This window comes from Liolophura sinensis, chromosome 6 (assembly GCF_032854445.1).
Source record: "Liolophura sinensis isolate JHLJ2023 chromosome 6, CUHK_Ljap_v2, whole genome shotgun sequence".
Lineage (NCBI taxonomy): Eukaryota > Metazoa > Mollusca > Polyplacophora > Chitonida > Chitonidae > Liolophura > Liolophura sinensis.
This window is the reverse complement of record NC_088300.1, coordinates 38,548,188-38,569,739: the sequence shown is the minus strand read 5'-3', so window position 1 is coordinate 38,569,739 and position 21,552 is coordinate 38,548,188. Positions and strand designations below refer to the sequence as shown.

Sequence of the window (21,552 nt, the reverse complement as noted above, 5' to 3'; positions counted from 1 at the left end):
TAAATTTTTTTCCTGAAGTTAAGGTGCGATTTTCAGTGAGTAAATATTTGTGGGTTAAAGAAAAAAGGGTGATGTGTCTTTGACTGTCAGCTCAAGTCACTGTCTACAGCTGGCCTTCTTGCATCTACAGGGACTTAAGATCATGACTTAAGATCGTCTTGATAAGATAAGACTTGCCACTCCATTTTTTGGGAGCTGAACGTGATAGTGTTAGGGATGGGCACCCTCCCATCCTATGCCATGTTCTGCTCTCCCAAGAAGCCATCAAGGCCCATGGGAATTCTCCAAATGTTCAGCCTAGCTGTGTCAGAATGGCAGCAATGACACTCTTCACACAAGCATGTTCTGGATTGGAAACGAAAATTTACAATATTCTTCTGGTGGTCTCTGAAGTGGATGATAGTTCAAGTAAATAAGCATGTGGACTTTCTGAAGCAGAAGAGGCATTCAAAGTTGTGACTGTTTTGGGATTCGGTAAAGTTTAGAATGATGTTGAGGATAAGAGATGGAAAGGAATGGAAGGGGCGGACGGTAGAATGAAGGGGGCAGTTTCCCCATGAAGTATTTCAATTAGCACTGTTTTCCCCTCGCAGCTTGCCCAGTGTGAGGTGGCAGAAAAAAGATCGCTTCCTAGACAGTTTTGCGGTTAGATTTTCTGCCTGGCATACACAGGTCGAGTTTAGAAATTTAGACATGTTAACAGTTCCTGTATGTCACATGCACTAACTGTTAACTTCTGGTCCTGTAATTGTCTTGACGTCTCCAGAAATCTGAAGACCAGCGGGGGAAAAAACGTGGAAGTCAGGAAGTACAGACTGTGAAAGGGCTCTTCCCACAGCCTGAACTGAGAGAGATAGCCCAGGTTTAAGATCTCTCAACACCGTGAGCGACAGACTGATGTTGGCAGGGCAATAGATACAGGCTGCACTGCTTATATATATAGACACATATATTAGATGTGACTGGAGATATTTGGTGTGACAAATCCAAGTGGTGAAAGTTTGTTTATGATTTAGGGGTAATATTCGCCAAAGGGCAATAGTTAGGGTGAAATGTTCTCCAACTCTGACCTCATGCGACCCAATTATCAACTAAATGCCATCCCAAAAATCCAAAGCACAGTGTCTGCTGTATAAATTGTCAATGGTGGAGAGTACTAGCTTGTGATCTAACAAAAAAGAAACAACGTAAAGCTTTTAAGGTGACAGGTGAGTGTAATAAATTAGCCTTGCTCAGTTATCAGTTTGAGTTCTAAACCAGAATGGGCTATTTATGTAGGCTCTGCTTAGTCCAGGAACAATTGTTGATCTGTTAAATGACAAAGAGTAGCGCAGAGTAATAAACTGGAACCATCATAATACACAGTGTCTGAGAATTTTTTAGTCGCAGACAGTGAAAAATGAACGTAACAAACTGTGTGCTTTGACACCTGTTCAACCAGTTTACACAATTAGAAGACAGCAAAATTCCTGGTAGCTGTTCTCATCATCTTTATGCACTCGGGTATTTCTGTCTGAGAATTACACAGTGTTTCTCCAAAGTTTGAATATGTGCATCATTACCTGTACAGGTTTGTTGTAAATCACAGGTGACATATAGAACTCCCCCCATTTTACAGACTCTCACTCTGACAGTAAACCATTTTGTGATAACACCGGATTCGACAGTTTGAAATTTTAAGCTTAAGATTCAGAAATTCCTTCAAAGAGAATATTTCAAAGTGCATCTCTTAAATCAGGTAAGATGAAAGCTTTGGGTGAAATAAATCGTCTTTGAGAGCACATGGATTTTTAATGGGTCAGTAGAATATGGGGGCAAAAGCACCCTTGAAAGAGGCTTAATTGCTCCATGATATGAGGAAAACAGATCAATGGTAGTGAAAGAAAACATCACAACAAGTGAAATGGTAAGGGCATCTCTATCTCTGCAGAGCAAGTTAGACAGTTGATGTGGTTGCAGTGCTTGGAATTTCTGGGGGTGGGGTTATGGAGGCACAAGGCTTGTAAGAATGTGACAGTTTCAACAGGTAATGGCATTTCAATGATGCCAATTGTGAGGTTGTGGAATCTAGTGTTGTATTATGAGTTACCTGGGAAACTGTGTAAGCTCACCTGGAGATGAATGACCTTGTTCCGTCTGGCATGTGAGATGTCTGGGCATGGTAGCAGTTGAGGGCTAAGTTGTATGGTAAGCGTCTCTGTGCTCATTTTGGCATCTGCGTCGCTGACAGCAATGCTATGCACAACAAGTCAATTCTAAGAACTTTTCCTGTAACAGTGTTTGTTTTAATTCTGCCGCACCCTATGGATAATCAATCAGGCACACCTGTTGGGGGGCAGGGAAGTCTGGGGCAGCTTCCCTAAGCTCACACCAGTTGTTTTAACTTACCTGAGCAATCTTCTGTCAGCCAGCCCATGACGGCTGGCTGGGTGGGGCGACTGCTCATAATTTAACTCTCTGACAGCTCCCTAAAAATAAAACACGGAAACAATTCCACAAGCATTATGTTCAATCCCTTGTCAGTTGTTACCTGCTGAAAAAACACATACTGCTTTTCTATTAGGCATATTGATCTGTCTTGGTTTATGATATGCAGCTTTTTAGAATTTTCTCTAGAGCCTTATGTCAGGTGTACAAGGTTAACTGCCATGGTAGCTCCTATGCGAAATGGTAACCTGATGTTTCTAAGGCATGGTTTCTACTTTCATTGTTAAAAACTTGTGCAGAAAAATTGTTACCGTATTTTTGCAGCATATTTAGTGTGTATACAAGCCCAGTAGAGGGTTCTGAGATGGGCTTAAGCTGCTGTGAGTGGGCACGGACTTCTTGACTGTGGAGGGTGCTGCTGTCAGTGTGTGAGCGGTACCACACTTTGCCCAAACACAAACAGCTAGCAGTGGGCTACAAAGGCTTCTCCCAATTGTGTAAAAAAAACAGTAAATAATAACAGCAGTGCCATCTGTGCAAGTCCGATCGGGCGTTAAGTGTTTAACCTTGGGGTGAAGGCATCCACATCCTGTTGTGACAAATCTCTTGTTAAATATCCACTTAAAGCTGTTTTTTGCTAGAAATTGTTTTTTTTTTTTTCTTTACTGACTTTGACTGAAAAATGTCAGAGTGTGAGAAGAAACTCACAGTGAAATTCAGATGTACAGTAACGGTTTTAATGTTCATGACATTGTCAATGGAAAGTATTCTGAATGGAATGTTTCAGTGTTACAACAGTAGGAGCTATACATTGTGGCCTGCAAACCAGGTGTGCTAGGGATCTGCAAGTTTAGAAATGAGCCTTTTTCAGACTTACTTTTCCAAGCATGAAAGTTACATTGTCTATCAGAGTTATGAGAACATTTGGGAGACGGAGAAAACTATTATTAAAGCCAAACAGGTTATATAAAAATTGAAATAAAACAGTAAAACCCACATAAACAATTGTGAGGTTTAAGGAAAGCTGCTTGCATGAGCTAAAGTTGGATCGAGTACAGCAGGAATCATCTGGCATTATTCTGTGATTCTGAAGGGGCACCTGCTACCCAGTCGTATTACTTATGGTTATGCCTTAAATTTAATACACCTGTGTTTGGTTGCGTTTCTAGCATAATCTTTAAGTTCAGATGTTTATGTGATGATGTATTGCGACATGACCATACTACTGTATTACGCACGAAAACTGAGATCAGCCTTAAGATAGACTCCTGTAATTAACCTGTGCATATAGGGTTATGTAGATCGTGACGGGTGAGACAATGGCCCCTCCCCTCATTACCTCATGCGTCACCCCGTAGGCCAACTTCAAAGAAACTTTTCTCACCTCTAAATGAAAAGCATCGTTATCTAATTATTTCAGCTAATCAATCATAATAAGACTTTATCAAAGACCGTATCGGCTAATTTATGACCCAGTGTAAGTCAGGTGTCATGAAAAATGCTAATTTTTTCTTTTGTACATATTAATTATCTGTCATTTTCATTATGTGTTCGCTGAGATATTGTCATATTTATTAAGATGGCACAAATGGGTTCATCATCATATGTTGTGTTTTTAATTATTACTTCATATGCTTTAATGCTGTTTTTCTTTTCTTTAATAGCTTCAGGGACACCTCATCTCAAAGAGACAAACTTTACTCAAGAACTTCTTGTACAACGAGGGGGATCCGCCATGTTAGATTGTCCATTCTCGGATGCTACACGTGTTGACTGGTACTCAAATTATGAAAAACTCACCAACAACACAAGGTTTGTTATTTTTCCGTGCCATCTTACATGAAGATCAATCTAAAATTGTGTCAGCTGCATCATGGTCATGTAACAGAATTTGAGGAAACCTCTATATGTTTTTGTTGACCTCTAACACTTTTAACCCAGTAATTAGCCTCTGTCATATAGATTCTAATAATTTCCCACTTCATTTTCAAATACATATGTAGCATATATTATCATTTTGGTATAATTTTTGGCAGAAATGTTCATTTCACTTGATATCTACAATGTAAATAGCTAAAGCAATTAAAGCAGTGGCGAGTACTTCTATTGGAAGATGATGTTGTTGTTCTTGTTGTTGGAGGTGGTGTTGTGTTTTTCTTCTTTTTCATAGTGGGGTGCATTATTGAAATATAGGTTTTTATTTGTTCTCTGATAAAATATGTGCTTTTCTTGAATTTCAGACATATAATTTACAGCAATGGATCAATATTCTTCCCGAAGGTGCGTCCTGCAGATGAGGGCAGCTATAGGTGTGAAGGATTGAGCAGGGCCGGCCGAGACAACAACCAGGCCTTCTCCGTCGACCTGGGATTAGCTAGTGAGTTTCCATTATACATGTATTTACACTTTTGACTGCTTTCCTCATGCAAAGGGCTGCAGCCTTCAATCTCCATTTGCTTTCACTTCTATTTTGGGAATTGTTTTGTGCCAAAGAAGTCATGCTGCTTTGCTTTATGAAAAATCAACAATTGAAATTGTATGGTTTTTCAAGTCAACTAATCAAAAGACTGTTTAAAGTCATCAGTAAATGTGGCTCAATGTTTGCCAGAAGGAAATAAACAAATTTTCTTGAGTCGGCTTAAGTCACTACCCCCTGCCAGTCGAACAATCAGATTAAGTGCCTTGCTCTGCTATATGGCAGACTTGTCCAATCTAAAAAAAGTCCATGCACCAAGCAGACTGAAGGCAGATTACATGCTTTCATGTTTTATGAATGCGTTATGCCGTCTGACACCTATTGCTGCCTGCAGACTCATTTCATTATTTTGCTTTAGTTTTTTATTCAGTTTTTTGCTGAAGGTTTTTTATGTCCACCATATTTCCTCGTGGAGATTTCAAAAGATTTACCCTCCACTCTTGCTATGGAAAGCTTTGAATTATTTACATGATAGATTAGATGCTCCCCTGACACAAATACCATTGACTGCAGTTTTTTCTGTAAAGTCTGATCATATATCGCCGGGGGATATCAGTTCCACATAATTTTTAAGATTTTGTTTCCACTCTCTGTTTTATAGCTAGTACTGATTCTAGATCTGTATGGATCTGAAAATGCATAACTGAAAAACAGTTATTCAAACTGAAAGGTGTTCATGATTAAAGGAATATGGGTGTACTGTAAAATATTGCCATGACCAGAACATGTCTTTAACACTCAAAAATGGTTTGCCAGAATTATATAAAAATTTTACCATCATTTATGTTATGTGTTTTCAAAGTGTGTTAGTAGGCCTATATATGGCTTGCCAGATGTATTTTAAACTGGAAGATTGGGTACTTTCATAATTAGGAAGTACTTCACCTAGGAGCACATGAGATATTTCTTACATTTTGGCTGAAGAGATATGCGTATATATTATATACCCGTGGGTCCCGTGGGATCGGTTCTTTATACATCTACTGGCACAGGCAGTCAAAGTGCAATAGATACAAGTTTTTTATTGAATGACAGATATGGTCAACTCTGACACAACCGTTATATCATGTCATTGGTACATACAGAGAAGTTTTCCACTGTGGTGGTGCATTGCTTACTTCATGAGCAAATGACCTGTGAACATTTGCTTTGCTATGTTTGACCAAGGTTTGATGCACCAAATTATAAACAGTTACCGGTAATGGTTGAAATGCAATTTTTTTCGTATATAGTTGAATGCCAATGTGATTCCAGTCAAGCGAAAGAAGAAAAGCGCACTGTCAAGTGGCTTATGCTAATTAGCTGTTAATTGGCGTAGGGACCATATTTGAATGGTCAGACAGGGGGGTATCATCCCAGCATGTGGGGAACCAAGGAAATGGGCATGTGGGACTGGAGAATCATGCAGCACCCAGTTGGGCAATAGATCAAGGGGCAAATGAACAGAGTTCCCCCAGCACTAACCCTTTGGGTGGTGAAAAACTGTTATCTTTGGCTGACACCTGGTCAACAGGTTAGTTTAGCAGAAAGTGTTTGATGGCCAGTTCTGATGATGTCCAGCTGAGAGGTTTGATTCCATTCAGCATGTCTGCCGAACTTCCATATTACCTTGTCTCGTAAATCTCTATAGCAGTTGAAATGCCAGGTAGTTTCCTCACCTCAAGGCAGCCAGGCCACTGCAAACATTTCTCCCTCACACAGCATGTGAAGCACTCGAGTATGATATATAGGGTATTCCCTTGAGTAGAGGTTGGATAAGCACCTTAATATTGGGCATGAGAGATGGCCCCCCTGTGAACTTATAAAGAAGACCCTTACTGCCAAACTGCACACATATGATGAATACCATATACATCTGCCAGCATAAAAACCCACAACACATAATATTCGGATATGGCGAGGATTTTTAAGTTGACCTTGTGACTGGTGACAAGAAAGCAATAAAAGAGATTCTGGTGATGTCAGAATGGCCCGCATGAACCCATTATCCATGAGTTAATACAGTTCAACAGATAAGCCCCCCCCCCCCCCCCACCTAAATATATCTCATAATGTACCAGCAGTGTCTAGGGCTCATGCTGTTCTTTATGCTTCCCAGGGTTGCTGTAATGTCCACGAGACAAGCCAGCAAGAATAAAACAAATGGAATCTGGTGTGTTCTTCATTAAACATTGAACATCTCCAGCCAGTTTTATGCCACAGCCTTTGCCTTAGCCTTTCCAGACGCTTGCAGTTTTGGAGATAATTTCGCAATGGAGAAGATTCCTTGACATTTGATATTAAGCCTTATCTCTGCAGGATCAGGCTCATGATTGCCTTAGACCAGCAAGATCACTGTTCTCTCTTTGGATCTGGGTGATCCATCATTGGAGACTGTGATGTAACAAGTGCATTGTTCCGCTCCAATGAACGATTCCTGTGATGTTTATAACATTGGACAGGTTAATTACTGACATCATATCTGTGTTAGAACCAAAGCCCCGATGTAATAAATATTGCATGAACAGATTCGCAGGCTGATTTCAGTACAGCATATTTAATTTGTTCGCCTTTCGTATCATGGACGAATAGTCAAATAATATTTTACCCCTCAATATTCTTTCCAATAAATACTATTCCCAAAATATACAAAGGTAGATTACAGCCTAAGTCCCATAATATACAAAGATAGATTACAGCCCAAGTCTGCTTTTACATTTATTTTATATTATAATACTAACACAATTTTTGTGAAGAAGGTAAACTTTATTTTTGTCTTTTGTAAATTTATTACTTTTTCACATTCTAGCTGGTGCTTAAAATGTGATCAAGTATCAGAAAAATAGGAATAAACTACTAATTAGGTTCTTCGCTGAGAGGAAAAACTATGCAACTAATTTTACCCATTTCCTAGATTATACTCGCAAAAAGTGACAGCTCTGGTATCCAGGCTACATGAAAACTTTTTATATTACAAGTTCCTAAGATCTGAGTTTTTATATTTTATTCATTTTTTTTTTGTATATATACATATGTGCGTGTGTAAAAATGTATTTATACTATCTCTGCAACATCTTTGTGTATAATCTTTGCAAGTTAGTTACTATATATTTATTGGTTAATGGCTGGTTTGTGATAGACACCATTCAGGTGGAATGGTGTCTGGGTTACTGGATATAAGCATTACATAACTGTCACATGTCTTGTTATTACCTGCTTTAAGAGATCTGGTCTTCCCTTAGCTCTCAGATGATATTCCTGTGTAATTCCCCTTGCCTATGAGCCACATGGCTGAGTTACCAAGCCCTAGTCCTCACCGTCATCACATTACATTAGTACTCCGCTCTTTTTTTTTTTCTCTCCCCGCTGAACCTCATTCCCCACAAAGGTGTAATCATATGCTCAAAATAGCTGCCATTTTAGTGGTGTTCTCCTCTGAGGTAAAGGCCGCACCATCATTTAACAGACAAATTATGGGGATATACACTGTTGAGAAAAAAAACAACATTTGGAATTCAGTAAGCAGTCTGGGGGTTCTTCTGAATGATCCAGAACCCAGGGGTTTGGCAGCTTGATGGCACAAACAAACAGTAAAATTCCAACATGGCTCCCCTGAAAAGAGAACCTATAATGGGAAAATGGACAAACTGTTTAGAAGTTTTAATGGCCATGTGGCTTTATTCAGAGGGATTCATGATTCCAGGATGAATCTCTAATGACTCTACCATCTCCTTCGGTAAACTATTAAAGTAGAATCTGGGAGATCCGAGGGGCCATTTATCTGTCATGGATACAGTTTCTGAAGCCTGTCTTGATGCCATCTTCAGCTTTGAACACTCTGCCTTTGTTCCCTTTGAACATGGCAATTCCTTCCGTCTGGTTTAGATTCTGTGCCATTGTGTCCTCAAGAAGTTTTCTCAGACAGATTGAAACTCCTTGGAACTGCTTTTTTTTAAAAAAAGGAAAAACATGAAGGCTTAATGCTGTTAACTTGACCATAGGCTTGAGGATCGGTTGATCTGTAGCAGTGTTTGGTGGCGAGTACTTACGAGGTCTCCCAGTTTCAGCCACCTCGAGGAGAAAGCAGGATGAGGCTGTCCTTTGATAAAGTCTTACATCAAAGTCTACAGTCACAGCTTCCCGAACTTTGTTCTTTGTGTAATGAGAAAACGAGAAAAAAGGACTCTAGAAACTATGGTGAAAGAAAAAAAAAGCTCAGATGTTGCAAAAAGGAGAGTTTTTGATACAGTATTGCATGGAGAGGTTTTTTCCCACTAGAACTAATTATATCCAGATTTCTTTCATTTCCTCTTGGTACTAATGCATTCTGTGCCTAACATTATGTGGTAGTCATGTAAGAGTAACTGGTATAGAGATTGGACAACTGCATCTCACATTATTTTCTATCATTGGCATTTCAGAAATGATATATATGTGATGTACATCATCATGTTTAATGGTTAAAGTTTCTCTTGTTTTGTAGACTGTTCATAGATGACTGGTGTGTTTAATTCTTTTCAAGAAATTTTTTGCAGTACAATCTTTTACAAATAAATTCCAAGGAGAACATTTCCTGCAAATCTTTGGATCGATTTTCTTGTCAACCAAGTTTAGTGGAGAAATTGCATTAGTTAAATGTTGGAATTGAAATGAAGTTAAAAGAGATAGAAAAAAAGAGACGGAATTATTAGTCTATTCTTGGCACAGGATATTCAATTTTGCCTGTGCGGTTGTGTAAAATGCAACAAAATGTTGGCAGATAATTGGTGAAATTGTGAGCAGATTTGTTCAGTTCTGGATCCTATGAATACTGATGGAGACAGCCTTAGCCAGTGCGGGAAGAAAATTGGCTTAGGGGAAAAGTCAACAGAATTCAATGATGTGTGCCAAATCTGATATAACAGGCATCTAATGAAGGGCAGGAAACTGGGTACTTTGTCAGGGAAGTTTGGGTTTGGGGGTGTTCCTGGGCTAAGGTTTTGATTGACGGTTTATTTGGTTAGGTAACACCATCCCCTGGCCAGAGGCCCTCTGACTGAAAGTTGTTTATTTTGTGTTAGAGATGCAGTCTGGAAATTAGTTTGGCTAACTGCACTGTCTAGATTGGTGTTGGCTGTAGATAGTGTGCCTTCAACTCCCCCTGTCAAGACCCAATAATTGGACAGATGGTTGTCTAAATCTTGAGAAAACTTCAAACAAAACTGTACAGTCAAATGTTTTCCCTCCTAAGATTGCAGGAATATGTGTAGGTAACCCTAATTCCTCCTGCGGACTAAAGGTTGAGACCCACAGTGTGGAGATCTTGGCAGTTGACCATGTTCCCATCATGTGGAAACACACTGGCACTAATTTTTGTAATCTCCTTGCCACTGACTGTATCCAGCTCAGATGCCTTTCAGATAAACCATCAGCTACCACCTGCTGACACTTACTCCATTCCTTATGATTAAACATGACCATCCTAAAACTGTCAATATATTTATAGTCAGCAAATGGCCACAGTTCAGAGAAAATCAAATGAAACATTTTGAAAATCCCTGGACTTTTTGCTTAGAAAGGAATGTACAAAATTGGACAAATGGTGGCAGTTGATTGAAGAAGTCTAATATCCATTCACTGAAATGAATGAGAACAAATTTCTGCATCTGTAGAAATGATTTTTGGCTAAAGCATGTCAGAGAATTACAGTTTTTTTATCCAAAAATCTAACCCTGAAGTAAACACCCATGGCTATTGTTTGTTGAAAGTATTTCATTAAAAATATTTAAAGTAGTGTTTTTGAAATAGGCATACATCAAGTCCATGTTTTGTGATGACTTGGAAAGGTCAAGGTGATCAGTTAAATTGCAAGTTTTATGGCCTCTGTTTAGAATCTAATATAATCAGAAATTTGGTGATCAGAAATTTGGTGATCCAAATAACATATCAGACAGGAACAGAAACAATATGAGTTAAGAAAGCCAGAGATAACTATCATATAGTGAAAACCTATGATGGTTATGATGACACCAAGATGGCGATTTGCAAAATGTTGTATTTGCAGCTAACAGAATATGAATCATGGAATGTAGATATATGCTCACCTGTCTCCCTATTGAGGGAATATAACATCAAAGTCAGGGTATCATACACTTCAGAATTGTACATAGTTGTAAACCATCATGGAATCTGTACAGTGTGAACCATCAACTACAGGAATCACCAGGGTTCAAGGAAAAGAAACAAAAAAACTGGTAAAGAAATAATTGGACTTGGTGAAAAGCAGAAAGTGAGTTTGGGACTGCACCTGTACATTTACATTACTCTATGCATTTGGCTGGTTAATGATCTGTCCTTGGTGGATGGACCAGCTAGATGATGGAAGTAGCAGGCAATACATCATCTGTATACTTTTACAGATACTCTTACAAATCTATAACTATTGTTTTTTATGATTGATTCACAGTTCAGCATTTCTGACATATATTGACATATGCCATTTTTCTGCCCTGTTGTAGGTCTAGAAGAGTTTGGCTGGAACTCGTTTGAGCCACGTCTTCGTCCAAACTTCCCAGTGGTTGTTCCAGTTAATCAGAAATTCCAGATTAAGTGCTTCCCTCCAAATGGCAAGCCTGAGCCCACATTAAGGTAAATGTCAAGACAATTTTCTCAGTTTGCAGGAGTGTTCTGCTTTTAATGCATCATGTTTAATTCTAAGCTGAATGATAGATGACTGAAAGTTGATATTACATTATGGACAGGCTATTTAACCTGACAAGATGAACGCTGGCATGGTATTAATCGCACCCACCTGAGGAAGGAAAACATTGTCGGATGCCTCTGTCACCTCTGATCTCCTGACCACCCCACCCCTGTCTGTCTCTACCTGTCACAGTAACCCTTTTCCTCAGCCTCTGCGCTACAATAAGCAAGTGTCAGGTAATCTGAAGTGTGTTTTGACAGCTGATGGGGATAGTAAATGCTGAGTGACAGTCCCTTGGTTTGCTCAATAGTGCGTGCCCCTACCTGGCCACTTTGCATGAGGAGATTTACTGGTGAAGTGGAATTAAATCAGCGTCTATGTGACTGTTCACATGACTCACCTTGATTAAAGATTGGCCTTAGATCAAACAAAGACAGATTAGTGTAGATTGACAGGTAACTCAGAGCTGATCGCTAAGGCTCACTCCTGTGTCTTAAAACCATGGTAAAGGCTTCAGCTTAGAGGCACTCCTATGCATAGTGAAAATAGTGGAAAAAAAGGCCAACTGCACTAGATCTTGATCTCTTTGATCCTTTGTATAAAATGAATTTCTTTTGAGTTGATATTTCCAGGGATGGCGGATTGATACAGTACGTCTTAAAAGAGAACTAATCTCTCTGCTCAAAGTCTAATTAAGCCATTGTCATTCATTTCTCAGGGATTTAAATTTGCACAGGGTTTCACACTATCTCACACAGGTAATATATTCTCTGTCCTATATTGAGTTAATGTTTTTTTTAATACAGTGTAGATTTCATTGAAAAAAATTCTTTTCTGGAACAGTAGTAAACATTATTGGTAGCCCAGCCAGAACAGAAGTGCAAAGAACAAATGAAAAATAAATGTTTGTTTGAAAATACATATAATTTTAGAAAGTGGAGGAAATAAAACCAGAAACATTTGAATCATTATCTGCTATTTAATTTTTATTGTCTCTGCCACCCATTTATGTGACCACTGTCATATTGTGCAGCATTAAACACCAATCAGATTTTGGGGATAACTTATGATCTGGAGATTTAAAGGACATTTTAGATTGCTGGATCATCAACATTGGTTTAAGACATTGTTGAACATTTTACATAAGCTGTCCACCATTTCTTCTCTCTGAACATCTTTCCAGGCTGACATAGCTATAACTAGCAGCAGACTTCACAATGGGTTATGAATGGTGTGAAAGTCTAACTTAACACTTAAATTTGTTGTTTTCGTTTTTTTTTTTTTTTTACCCGATCTGCGTGGAATCCCTTTGAATTGCTGGAACAAAATTTTAATTGTGTAAAGTAATTTGATTATTGCTACACGTAGCTATGTCATTTCGCTTTTTGGACAAATTTTATAAAAGTTTGTTAATAGACTCAGGTGCAAACAACTGAACATGCAATTTGTATTAAAATGAATTCTAAGGACAAATTGATCAAAAGAAGAATTACTATATGTCCAAATCAGCAACAATGTGTGAGACTTCTCATAAAGGTTGAAAGACTTGTTGTTTATGTAATGGGCTATGTGTTTGTTTAGCAAGTGACCAGAGAGTGAAAGGTTTATGGGAGATGTAGGTAGAGTGCAGAGTCAGGAACATAGGGCCAGTAGTCTGGGGGTACAGAAGAGAGTGCCCCTCTCCCCTCCTCTCCCCCCAGCTGTCATCAGGTAAAGCCCCTGTCAGCAACCTGTCCACACTCCACATGTGGTTCTGCTCAATCACTTGTAAACTGCCAAATATTCAATTGGAGAAAACTGAAGCCTAAACTGCTTTTGCACTGGCAGTCTGACAATCTGGGCTATGCTCAATCTGTTCCCCATCACTTTCTATGGGTTATATTAACAAAATGAGGGGCAGATTGGAGAACTGCCCTCCCCCCCCCCCCCCCACACACATTTTACCCATTGACACCCTTTGCTCTTCCACATCTTGTGCCAATGTTGAACCAGAAGTGAAATTGAAATTCCGAAACAGAAATCTATGAACAGAATATTTCTTGCTAAATTCTTTGGATAGCTGCCTTAATGTGTTAGAAACTGACATTTTTGTCTTATATTTCTGATTCTTTGAATAGCTATCATAATGTGCATGAAACTGACACTTTTGATTTACTTGTCTGTTGTCTTTTCGGAGCCAAGAAACAAAATTGAAATTCCACAATAGAAATGTTTGGAGGGAATATTTCTAGCAAAATCCTTTGGATAGCTGCTTTAATGTAATTTAAACTGACATTTTCGTTTAATAATTCTCTAAGTATATGATTGGTTTACTGTTGGTGACATGTCCTTATCATTCCATGCACGCATACCTTAATCTGTGTAGTTTATGTACAGTCAATGGGTGGAATCTACAAATTGGTCAGAACTAACACTGACAACTGCTTTACTACATGTATAGTTCCCAGCTTCCCCTTGTTAATAGAGCAGACACTAGCTGTATGTGATGGGTATGTCAGTGTTTGTTTTTGTAATCTGGTAGACATCAGTTTTGATGAAGGCTGGATGGAAGAAGTGTAAAGGAATGAAAGCCAAAATATAATAACACACACAAACACACTAGTGTTAAGCTCTGCACCATTTATTTAGCTTTCCTCCAAAACGATTTCAGGCTCATTTTGTCCTAACAAACAGGCTTTACGTTATATCTTAGTGTTGCTGATTTTAACCAGCTGATTCAGCCAGTGGTTGACTTCAGATTGTGTTGTGATATTACTTCTGAAATGCAGTGTAACTAAATTTTGCCCCACTGAAAGACGAGAGTGAGATAAAGTGGAGATGAAATCAGTGTATCTGAAAGTTTAACTACTCGGGAATTTGCTGGGAAAATGTGCTTTGTTTGTGAAAATGAAAATATGTTTTTTGCCACTTACATGAACTTGTTAGTAGATTCCCATACTTACATGAAATGCATTAGGTGAGATAATTGAATTGAACTGTACTTTAGAATTGAATGGTACAAATGCATTTGTGAAATGTACTTCAAGAATTTACTTTGGCTGCTGTGTCTTAATGGCATTGAACTTGTCAGAGCTGATTGTCATAGAAAGTGTCAAGAGGCCAAGAGTATTATGATGAGAGCTGTCATGTTTACAGTTGCTTCCTTGTGCAGGGTTGCTCCCATTAGTGACCATTGTGTGTAAGACTGTGTCCAGCTCTGGTTATACCCTCTTCAGACTGACCACATCTCTGTGGTATTCTCAAGTATTGGCCATTTGTGGCTGATTGCAGACCACTTAAACTCTAACTGTTGATTGCTGTGTCTTGAAAAGTTTGTAGGTGTTCGCTTAGGTCATTAGGGAACAGGTGTGTCAGACCACTTAGCCAGGCTGACCCACATCACCTGGTCACTCACTCACTGACCGCTAGTCAAACCTTGACTGACAGGCTTGTTATCCCTGAAGACTCCACTGTGCTGCTAAGACTTTTCAATTGATGCTGTTCGTTATCCTGCAGTTCCCATGACAATTGGGGGAAAAGTTGATTCATGATGATAAGCCATGATGTTTTGTTATTTTTTGTGCATCCCTGTGTTGGAGTCTTTAAGGGAAACTATGTTGTGTACTCACTATTTTGGTCCTTAATGTGTAATTAAGATGCCCCATTGCATGGTTGATGGTTATTATTTATTTATTTATTTGATTGGTGTTTTACACCGTACTCAAGAATATTTCACTTATACGACGGCGTACAGCATTATGGTGGGAGGAAATCGGGCCAAACCCGAGGGAAACCTACGACCATCCGCAGGTTGCTTGCAGACGTTCCCACTTACAGCCGGAGAGGAAGCCAGCATGAGCTGGACTTGAACTTACAGCGGCTGCATTGGTGAGAGGCTACTGGGTCATTACGCTGAGCTAGCGTGCTAACCAACTGAGCCACAGAGGCCCCTGATGGTTATTATAACAGTTAAGTTTAAGCTGTCATTATGTTTAAAGAACAAAATTACTGAAGCTCCCCCACATGAACATTCACCTAAATACGACTGAAATATTGCTCAGTATGACATTAAACCCTGAGCACTGTCTTACTCAATCATAGGTGGGTTCAGTAATTATAATGAATAAACAGATCTTGACAAAGATCCCAGGACAAGAGTTAAAAGCCTTTATAAACCTTTTACATTTATGTGGTGTTCCAGCAATTTCTTCACTGTTATTAGTAATGAAAGACATTAATTGTGTATAAACAGTTATTAGTTATCGTTTCTTCATAAATTGTAAAGAAAAGATCCTGGAAGGCAATGGAAACTTTCAGAAAACTTTTGCAATCTTGAACTTTGAGACATATTATTTGGTCTCTTTGTTTGCAGATGGCTGGACAGAAATGGTATTCAGGTAGGAGGGACAGGGAAAATCTATGCACAGGATAACAGTTTGGTGTTTGAAAATGCTCAGCAGATTGACTCTGGAAATTACACATGTATTGCGAACAACATGGCGGGCGAGAAACGCAAGACAGTGTGGATCATTGTGTCAGGTAGGAATTTCAGCACGACAACTCACAGAGGGTTTAATTAACAATATCCATGGCTAGGAATTGTGAATTGATTCAATCTCTGTGCATTGTCTGACAGGGCCATAAAGGGAGGGTGAGAAATAGAGGTGTAATAAGGTGATGGTTGTCAACAGGACCACCCCATTGATAAGAGAAGTGTGAGCTGATGCTGTACTCCGCTTGTCCTCAGTTTGTCAGATACACCATTCTCTTGCAGAATTGGTCGATAGAATTCATGAATTTCATTGGAAAGACTGCTTCTGCTCGCACAGCCATCTAATTGAACTGTCAATATCTTCGCTGGCAAATGGTTTCTTTGACAGGAAAAAGCAGTTACCTTTACTCCGAGCTTGCAGTGAGTCACAGTGGCCATGTCTTAGCCTCTTGACGTAATTTGGAAAGCTGTGGAATGGTGTATTTTTATGGCTTTTGTTGGTCTGTGAATACCCTCACAGAATAAGACCTCTCACCCCGTCTCCATTCAGTTGACAAAAGCTGCTTACAAGACTTTCTGAAAGTCAGAGGAAAAAACTGGGACTGTTAGTTCTTGACTGTGTACTTGGGCCACACATTCTTTGATTGATTTCCAGTTGGTGGAATGATGAAAATTTTAGCACATTGGGAACACTTAAGTGATAATATTGCCGGCCATGTGATTTTAGTCTTTATTGCTCAGTTGATTTTCTTGATTGATGTTTTATGTATAACTCAAGAATATTTCACTTAGATGATTAGCTGTCAGGTTCTTTGGTAGAGGAAACCAGGCAGAAATTGGAGGAAATTATTACACCTCACCAGGTACCTGACAAACCTCCCAACTCAGGGCTGCAAATTTCAGGATGTTTACCTTTGGGTCACATGAGGTGTAGATTGTTCTATGACATTTTTATAAATGGGTATTATGTGATTGTTTCTCTTAGTTTACACCAAATTGTTGAAACAGTAGCATACATGCTATGGGCAGTTTAAGGTATTTCACCCCAAAGATCATGGTTGGAAGTTTTGGTAGATATTGTAAGTTTTTAGGGTGTCTGCATGTACAAAAGTTGATTGGATGCTTTTCTGGATGTTTCAGTGCCTCCTATTGTGACCAAAGCTCCTCAACCCACCCATGTAGAAGAGGAGCAAACAGTCAAGTTCCAGTGTCAGTTCACGGGAACCAGATACCCGGTCACCATGATCACGTGGACCAAGGACAACAACATCATTAACCCGGTCAGTTGATGGTTTTAGTGGTGCATTCAGATATGATGTTCTTTAATCTTAAATTTTGAAAGCTGTTTAGCAACAATTGAAGCTTTCTTGGTGAATTTTGTGAAGAGATAAAGACCTACATGTCTCTGTCACAAATTAAGTGTCATTTTCATGAAACTTGTTTTCTTTTTTCTTCAGTGTTCTTCATGTGGCAAATAAATTTTGTTCTTTACACATATAATGTTTTTCATCAAACTCATCTGAGGCAGATAAAATGCCTAATGATTGATTTTATGTTGAGATAAAATGTTGATTAAGTTGATGAATTGAATGTAAAAAAATACTTCTTTTTGGAACATTGTTGTCAAAAATGTAGATCTTATTCAGATGTAATTCCAAGCTTGATTTCTTGCTCTAACTGGACATGTTCCACTTATACAGATTGAATACCCCCGCCACAGAATGGATATGGCCACTGGACTGCTGGAAATCTTCAATGCTCAGATGTTGGATGCTGGGAATTATGCTTGTCTTGTTAACACAACAGGCCATCCAGTGGCTCCTTCCAGCAGCGCCTACCTCACTGTCAAACGTAAGATCAAGTACCATGCTACTGTCATCACGTTAATGATTCTCTCTCTGTACTTGAATGTACATTTATGAATGTTCCTGCGCGGCAAGAATCCTTCAAACAGCATATGATGAACCACAAAGCATAAACAATTTTAATACTGCTTACCTCATCTGTCGATGTGAGTCCAGTACCGTTGCCTGTCAGGGAATTGTCAAAACTGGCCTAGTTGTTAGATGTTCTCTTGTGTAGTCTTGAGTGGCATTTGCTGTCTTGTCTTCCATGTATATGACATCTCACTTTTGCGAGAGTTTACCAGTGTATTGCCAGAGGGGTGTGGTTTTATCTGGGCACCCTGGTTTCCTTCACTCACAATACACTGACTGAGGGGAAAAATTCTTGACCATGACATTGTGCAACAATCTAAGTATACACATGCACCCTGTGGGGAACACCGGTTCAACCTGAAGCTCAAGACTTCCTAAACGTTTGTCAGCACACACGTCTTCCAGTGCAGCTTCATGTGTGGTACTTAACACTGAGTGTGTAATGCTACTTGTCAGTGTATATGTGACTAAACAAAACTTTCTGCAGTCTTTGTAGCAGTTAAATGAGATGATGAAGAAAGAAAACATTGCATGAAAAGATCAGGAAAATATGTTTAGCTTGTAACATCTTTGTACGTCTAATTGTACATCATGTAGTTTTCCTACATGGCGTTTTCAAGGTGTCATGTGTATGTTTCAGTTGATCTCTATCTTCAGCAAATACTAATTTTAATATCATTTCTCATTTGCAGGAAAACTCAAATTCCGACCAGTTCCATCTAACCAATATCTTGAACTACATTCCAAAAGTACGATCCAGTGCCAGGCAGAAGCTGAAATGCCGCCCACGATTAGGTGGCTACGCGACCAGAAATTTGAGTTTCCCGACCATGTACAGGATATTGATGGCATGTTATTGTTTAACGGCGTAGAGAGAGAGGACGCAGGCTTGTACACCTGTGTAGCTCACAGCCCTCATCAAGGCTTCATTAACACAACCATTCAAGTGGAAGTTGTAGGTAAGTCTGCCTTAGCTTTCTCGTTACAGCGTACCTGTGTGCTTCATTAACTTAATCATTCAGATGGAAGTTGTGAGTCCACCTTCGCTTTCTCGTTGGAGCATACCTGTGTGCTTTGATCAACAGCACTGCAACTGTGATTCTCATTTACCTGTGCCAAACTGATCATTTGTCCTTTCACCTGTAATTACTCTTACATGTACCTGTCCACACCTGATTATTTTAACCTGAGGTTCTCTTTGATCTATGCCTACCAGACTAGGTGGTAACCTACATGATCAAGCGAACAGAGTGCATTGAATTTCAAAAGTTGTACATCAAACAGTGTCTGGAAATTAAAGAGTGAATTCAGAGTTGTGTTCTTGACCCTTTGTCTCTTGATCAAATTATAGTATCACACTCCTTCATTTCATGCATCGTGCTGCTCAGGAGGTGCCTTGCTCTGTGCTCTGTGATGTGCTATATATAGACTGGACTATATCAGGGCCACTGACTGCGTAATTTAATTGTGATTAATGTTAGCGTGATGCAACGATGATCGTTATCAATTATGAGATTGCCTGCTATCAATCAACAGGCAATGTTATCGCAACAACACATTTGAACCTTTTATTACCAGTGAACAGAATGGTTTGCCCGAGCACACACTTTAACATTTTTAATTCTTTATTTTCTAGCTTGCTATTTGTCGCGGTTAATCAGCCTTGTTCTCATACAAAGAAGGCATGTAACTGAACTGATTAACTAACAAAAAAAGAATAGGATAAGCTCATCATTATGGCCCAGTCAGTTTATGAGACTTCTCTGCTTACAGTGTGTTTCATTTTGGAAATAGTCTTGTAATGGTATATTAGATAGCTGTGGGATCTTGCTGGTTTCTTACTTGTTATATGTTGATGTTTTTTTCCTGTAGTCAAGCCTGTGTTCCAAGTTAGTCCCAAGAACAGGACGGTTAAGGAGGAACAGTCCCTGATGATGCACTGCCTGGCAGTGGGGGAGCCTAAGCCCACAGTGGTCTGGGACAGGAACAGCCGTACGAATGCCTGGGACAGTACCAGATTTGAGGTACACTCCCCAGAATGCCCAAGTCAGATTGTCCAATCCTTGTTATTCCTTGATTTTTCTAGTAAGAGGAGTACTGGAATAGACATCTCTAAAGTTAAACATTTCTAAAGATTAATTAAGTTAATTGTTAAGATTAATTATAATTTCTGTTTCTTCTCTACAATCTGGCCACTTGTACTTAATGATGAAGATAATCACATTTTGATTTACGGTCTAATTTATATATGTGTTACAAAAACATAAATGCACAGTGCTCAAGATTTACTGAACATCTGCCTTGGGTTTAGTGGTCGGATCTGTTTTCAATGTGACATGTTTTGAAATGATTCTGATGTCCCGTTCTCCTACAGGTCTTACCTAATGGTACCCTGTCGGTGAAGAAAGTGTTACTGGAAGACAAAGGGAAGTATGGGTGTACTGCCAACAACAGTGGCGGAGTGGTACGTGTGGAGGCGTACTTAGATGTGGCCAGTAAGTCTTATTTTATTGGTATTAGCCTGGTGTTTAAGATCAGCCCCTGCATGTGGCTATATCTCACTTCTTCAGAGCTTGAAAGGCCAAAGGAAATATCTTGTAGGATGTCTGGAAGGATGTTGAAATGTCATTGGAAACAACTTTTTAACAGCGGAAATTTCAGCATTTTTAGTTTGTGAAAGCTATTATGGGAGGTGACCTTATATGCAAACTAATATCATAGAATATTACTTTTGATGCTGAAAAATTTTCTAAAAGTATATCATCCAACCATCTGAACAAACTCCAGAACACCTTTGTAAGATCATTTGATCTCTCAGAATGAGGCAAAATGTGCAAGTTAGTCATTGGCAAAATGTGCAAGTTAGTCATTGGCAAAAAGTGCGAGTTAGTCATTGGCAAAATGTGCAAGTTAGTCATTGGCAAAATTTTAGGTCATTTACCATACATGTATTTCAATTTATTATGTTCAAGGGAAAACAGTTATGTTCAAGATAATGTTGGACAGGTTCAGGAAATTGCAAAAATCCTTGCAGATTTATGTAGCTTGATATATGTTCACATGTTGGAGTTGTAATTATGCCCAGAATAATTTCCGAAGATTTAAATCTCATCTCTGATGCCCTTTTCTAATTTGTTTCTTTCAGGTGCCTCAGAATACAGACATAAGCTGCTCAAAGAGGCTGAGTCGGCTAACGATGGTATGTTACCTGGCGGGGGTGTTGGAGGTATGGGCATGATGAAAACAGTTATCATCGCAGTGTGCAGCGCAGGTGCCTACCTGGCCTTGGTAATCGGCCTGACAGCGTTCTGCAGTTACCGGTTACTTATGCAGCGGCGCACCAGGAAGGCAATGACAGGTGAGTTCCGCCAGCTTGTTTAGGGTACAGATGTAATGTGCCTCAGGGGGAAATGATCTAGAACCTATTATTGTGCGTACACAAATGTACCTGTTGTACAAATCCTAGATAAACATCCTGTCACACTGGTATAGCAGTCATGTTCCATTGTTACAAACATTGACAACATTATTCTATACAGCTGCACTTGAACAACATTTAGTGAAATACTAAATTTATGTG

The 21,552-nt window shown here is 39.2% G+C and overlaps 1 protein-coding gene across 1 annotated transcript in view; it reads left to right on the top strand.

Moving 5' to 3' along the window:
* The window catches only part of LOC135467178 (inactive tyrosine-protein kinase 7-like), a 90,985-nt gene that overhangs the window by 56,150 nt on the left and 13,283 nt on the right, over positions 1-21,552 (top strand). Inside the window, exons 5-14 of the mRNA XM_064744944.1 lie at positions 4,092-4,239; positions 4,668-4,804; positions 11,380-11,509; positions 15,916-16,082; positions 17,176-17,315; positions 17,736-17,886; positions 18,665-18,931; positions 19,845-19,996; positions 20,347-20,467; positions 21,118-21,330. Of these exons, the coding sequence (XP_064601014.1) occupies positions 4,092-4,239; positions 4,668-4,804; positions 11,380-11,509; positions 15,916-16,082; positions 17,176-17,315; positions 17,736-17,886; positions 18,665-18,931; positions 19,845-19,996; positions 20,347-20,467; positions 21,118-21,330 (1,626 nt within the window). The remainder of the gene's footprint in view (positions 1-4,091; positions 4,240-4,667; positions 4,805-11,379; positions 11,510-15,915; positions 16,083-17,175; positions 17,316-17,735; positions 17,887-18,664; positions 18,932-19,844; positions 19,997-20,346; positions 20,468-21,117; positions 21,331-21,552) is intronic.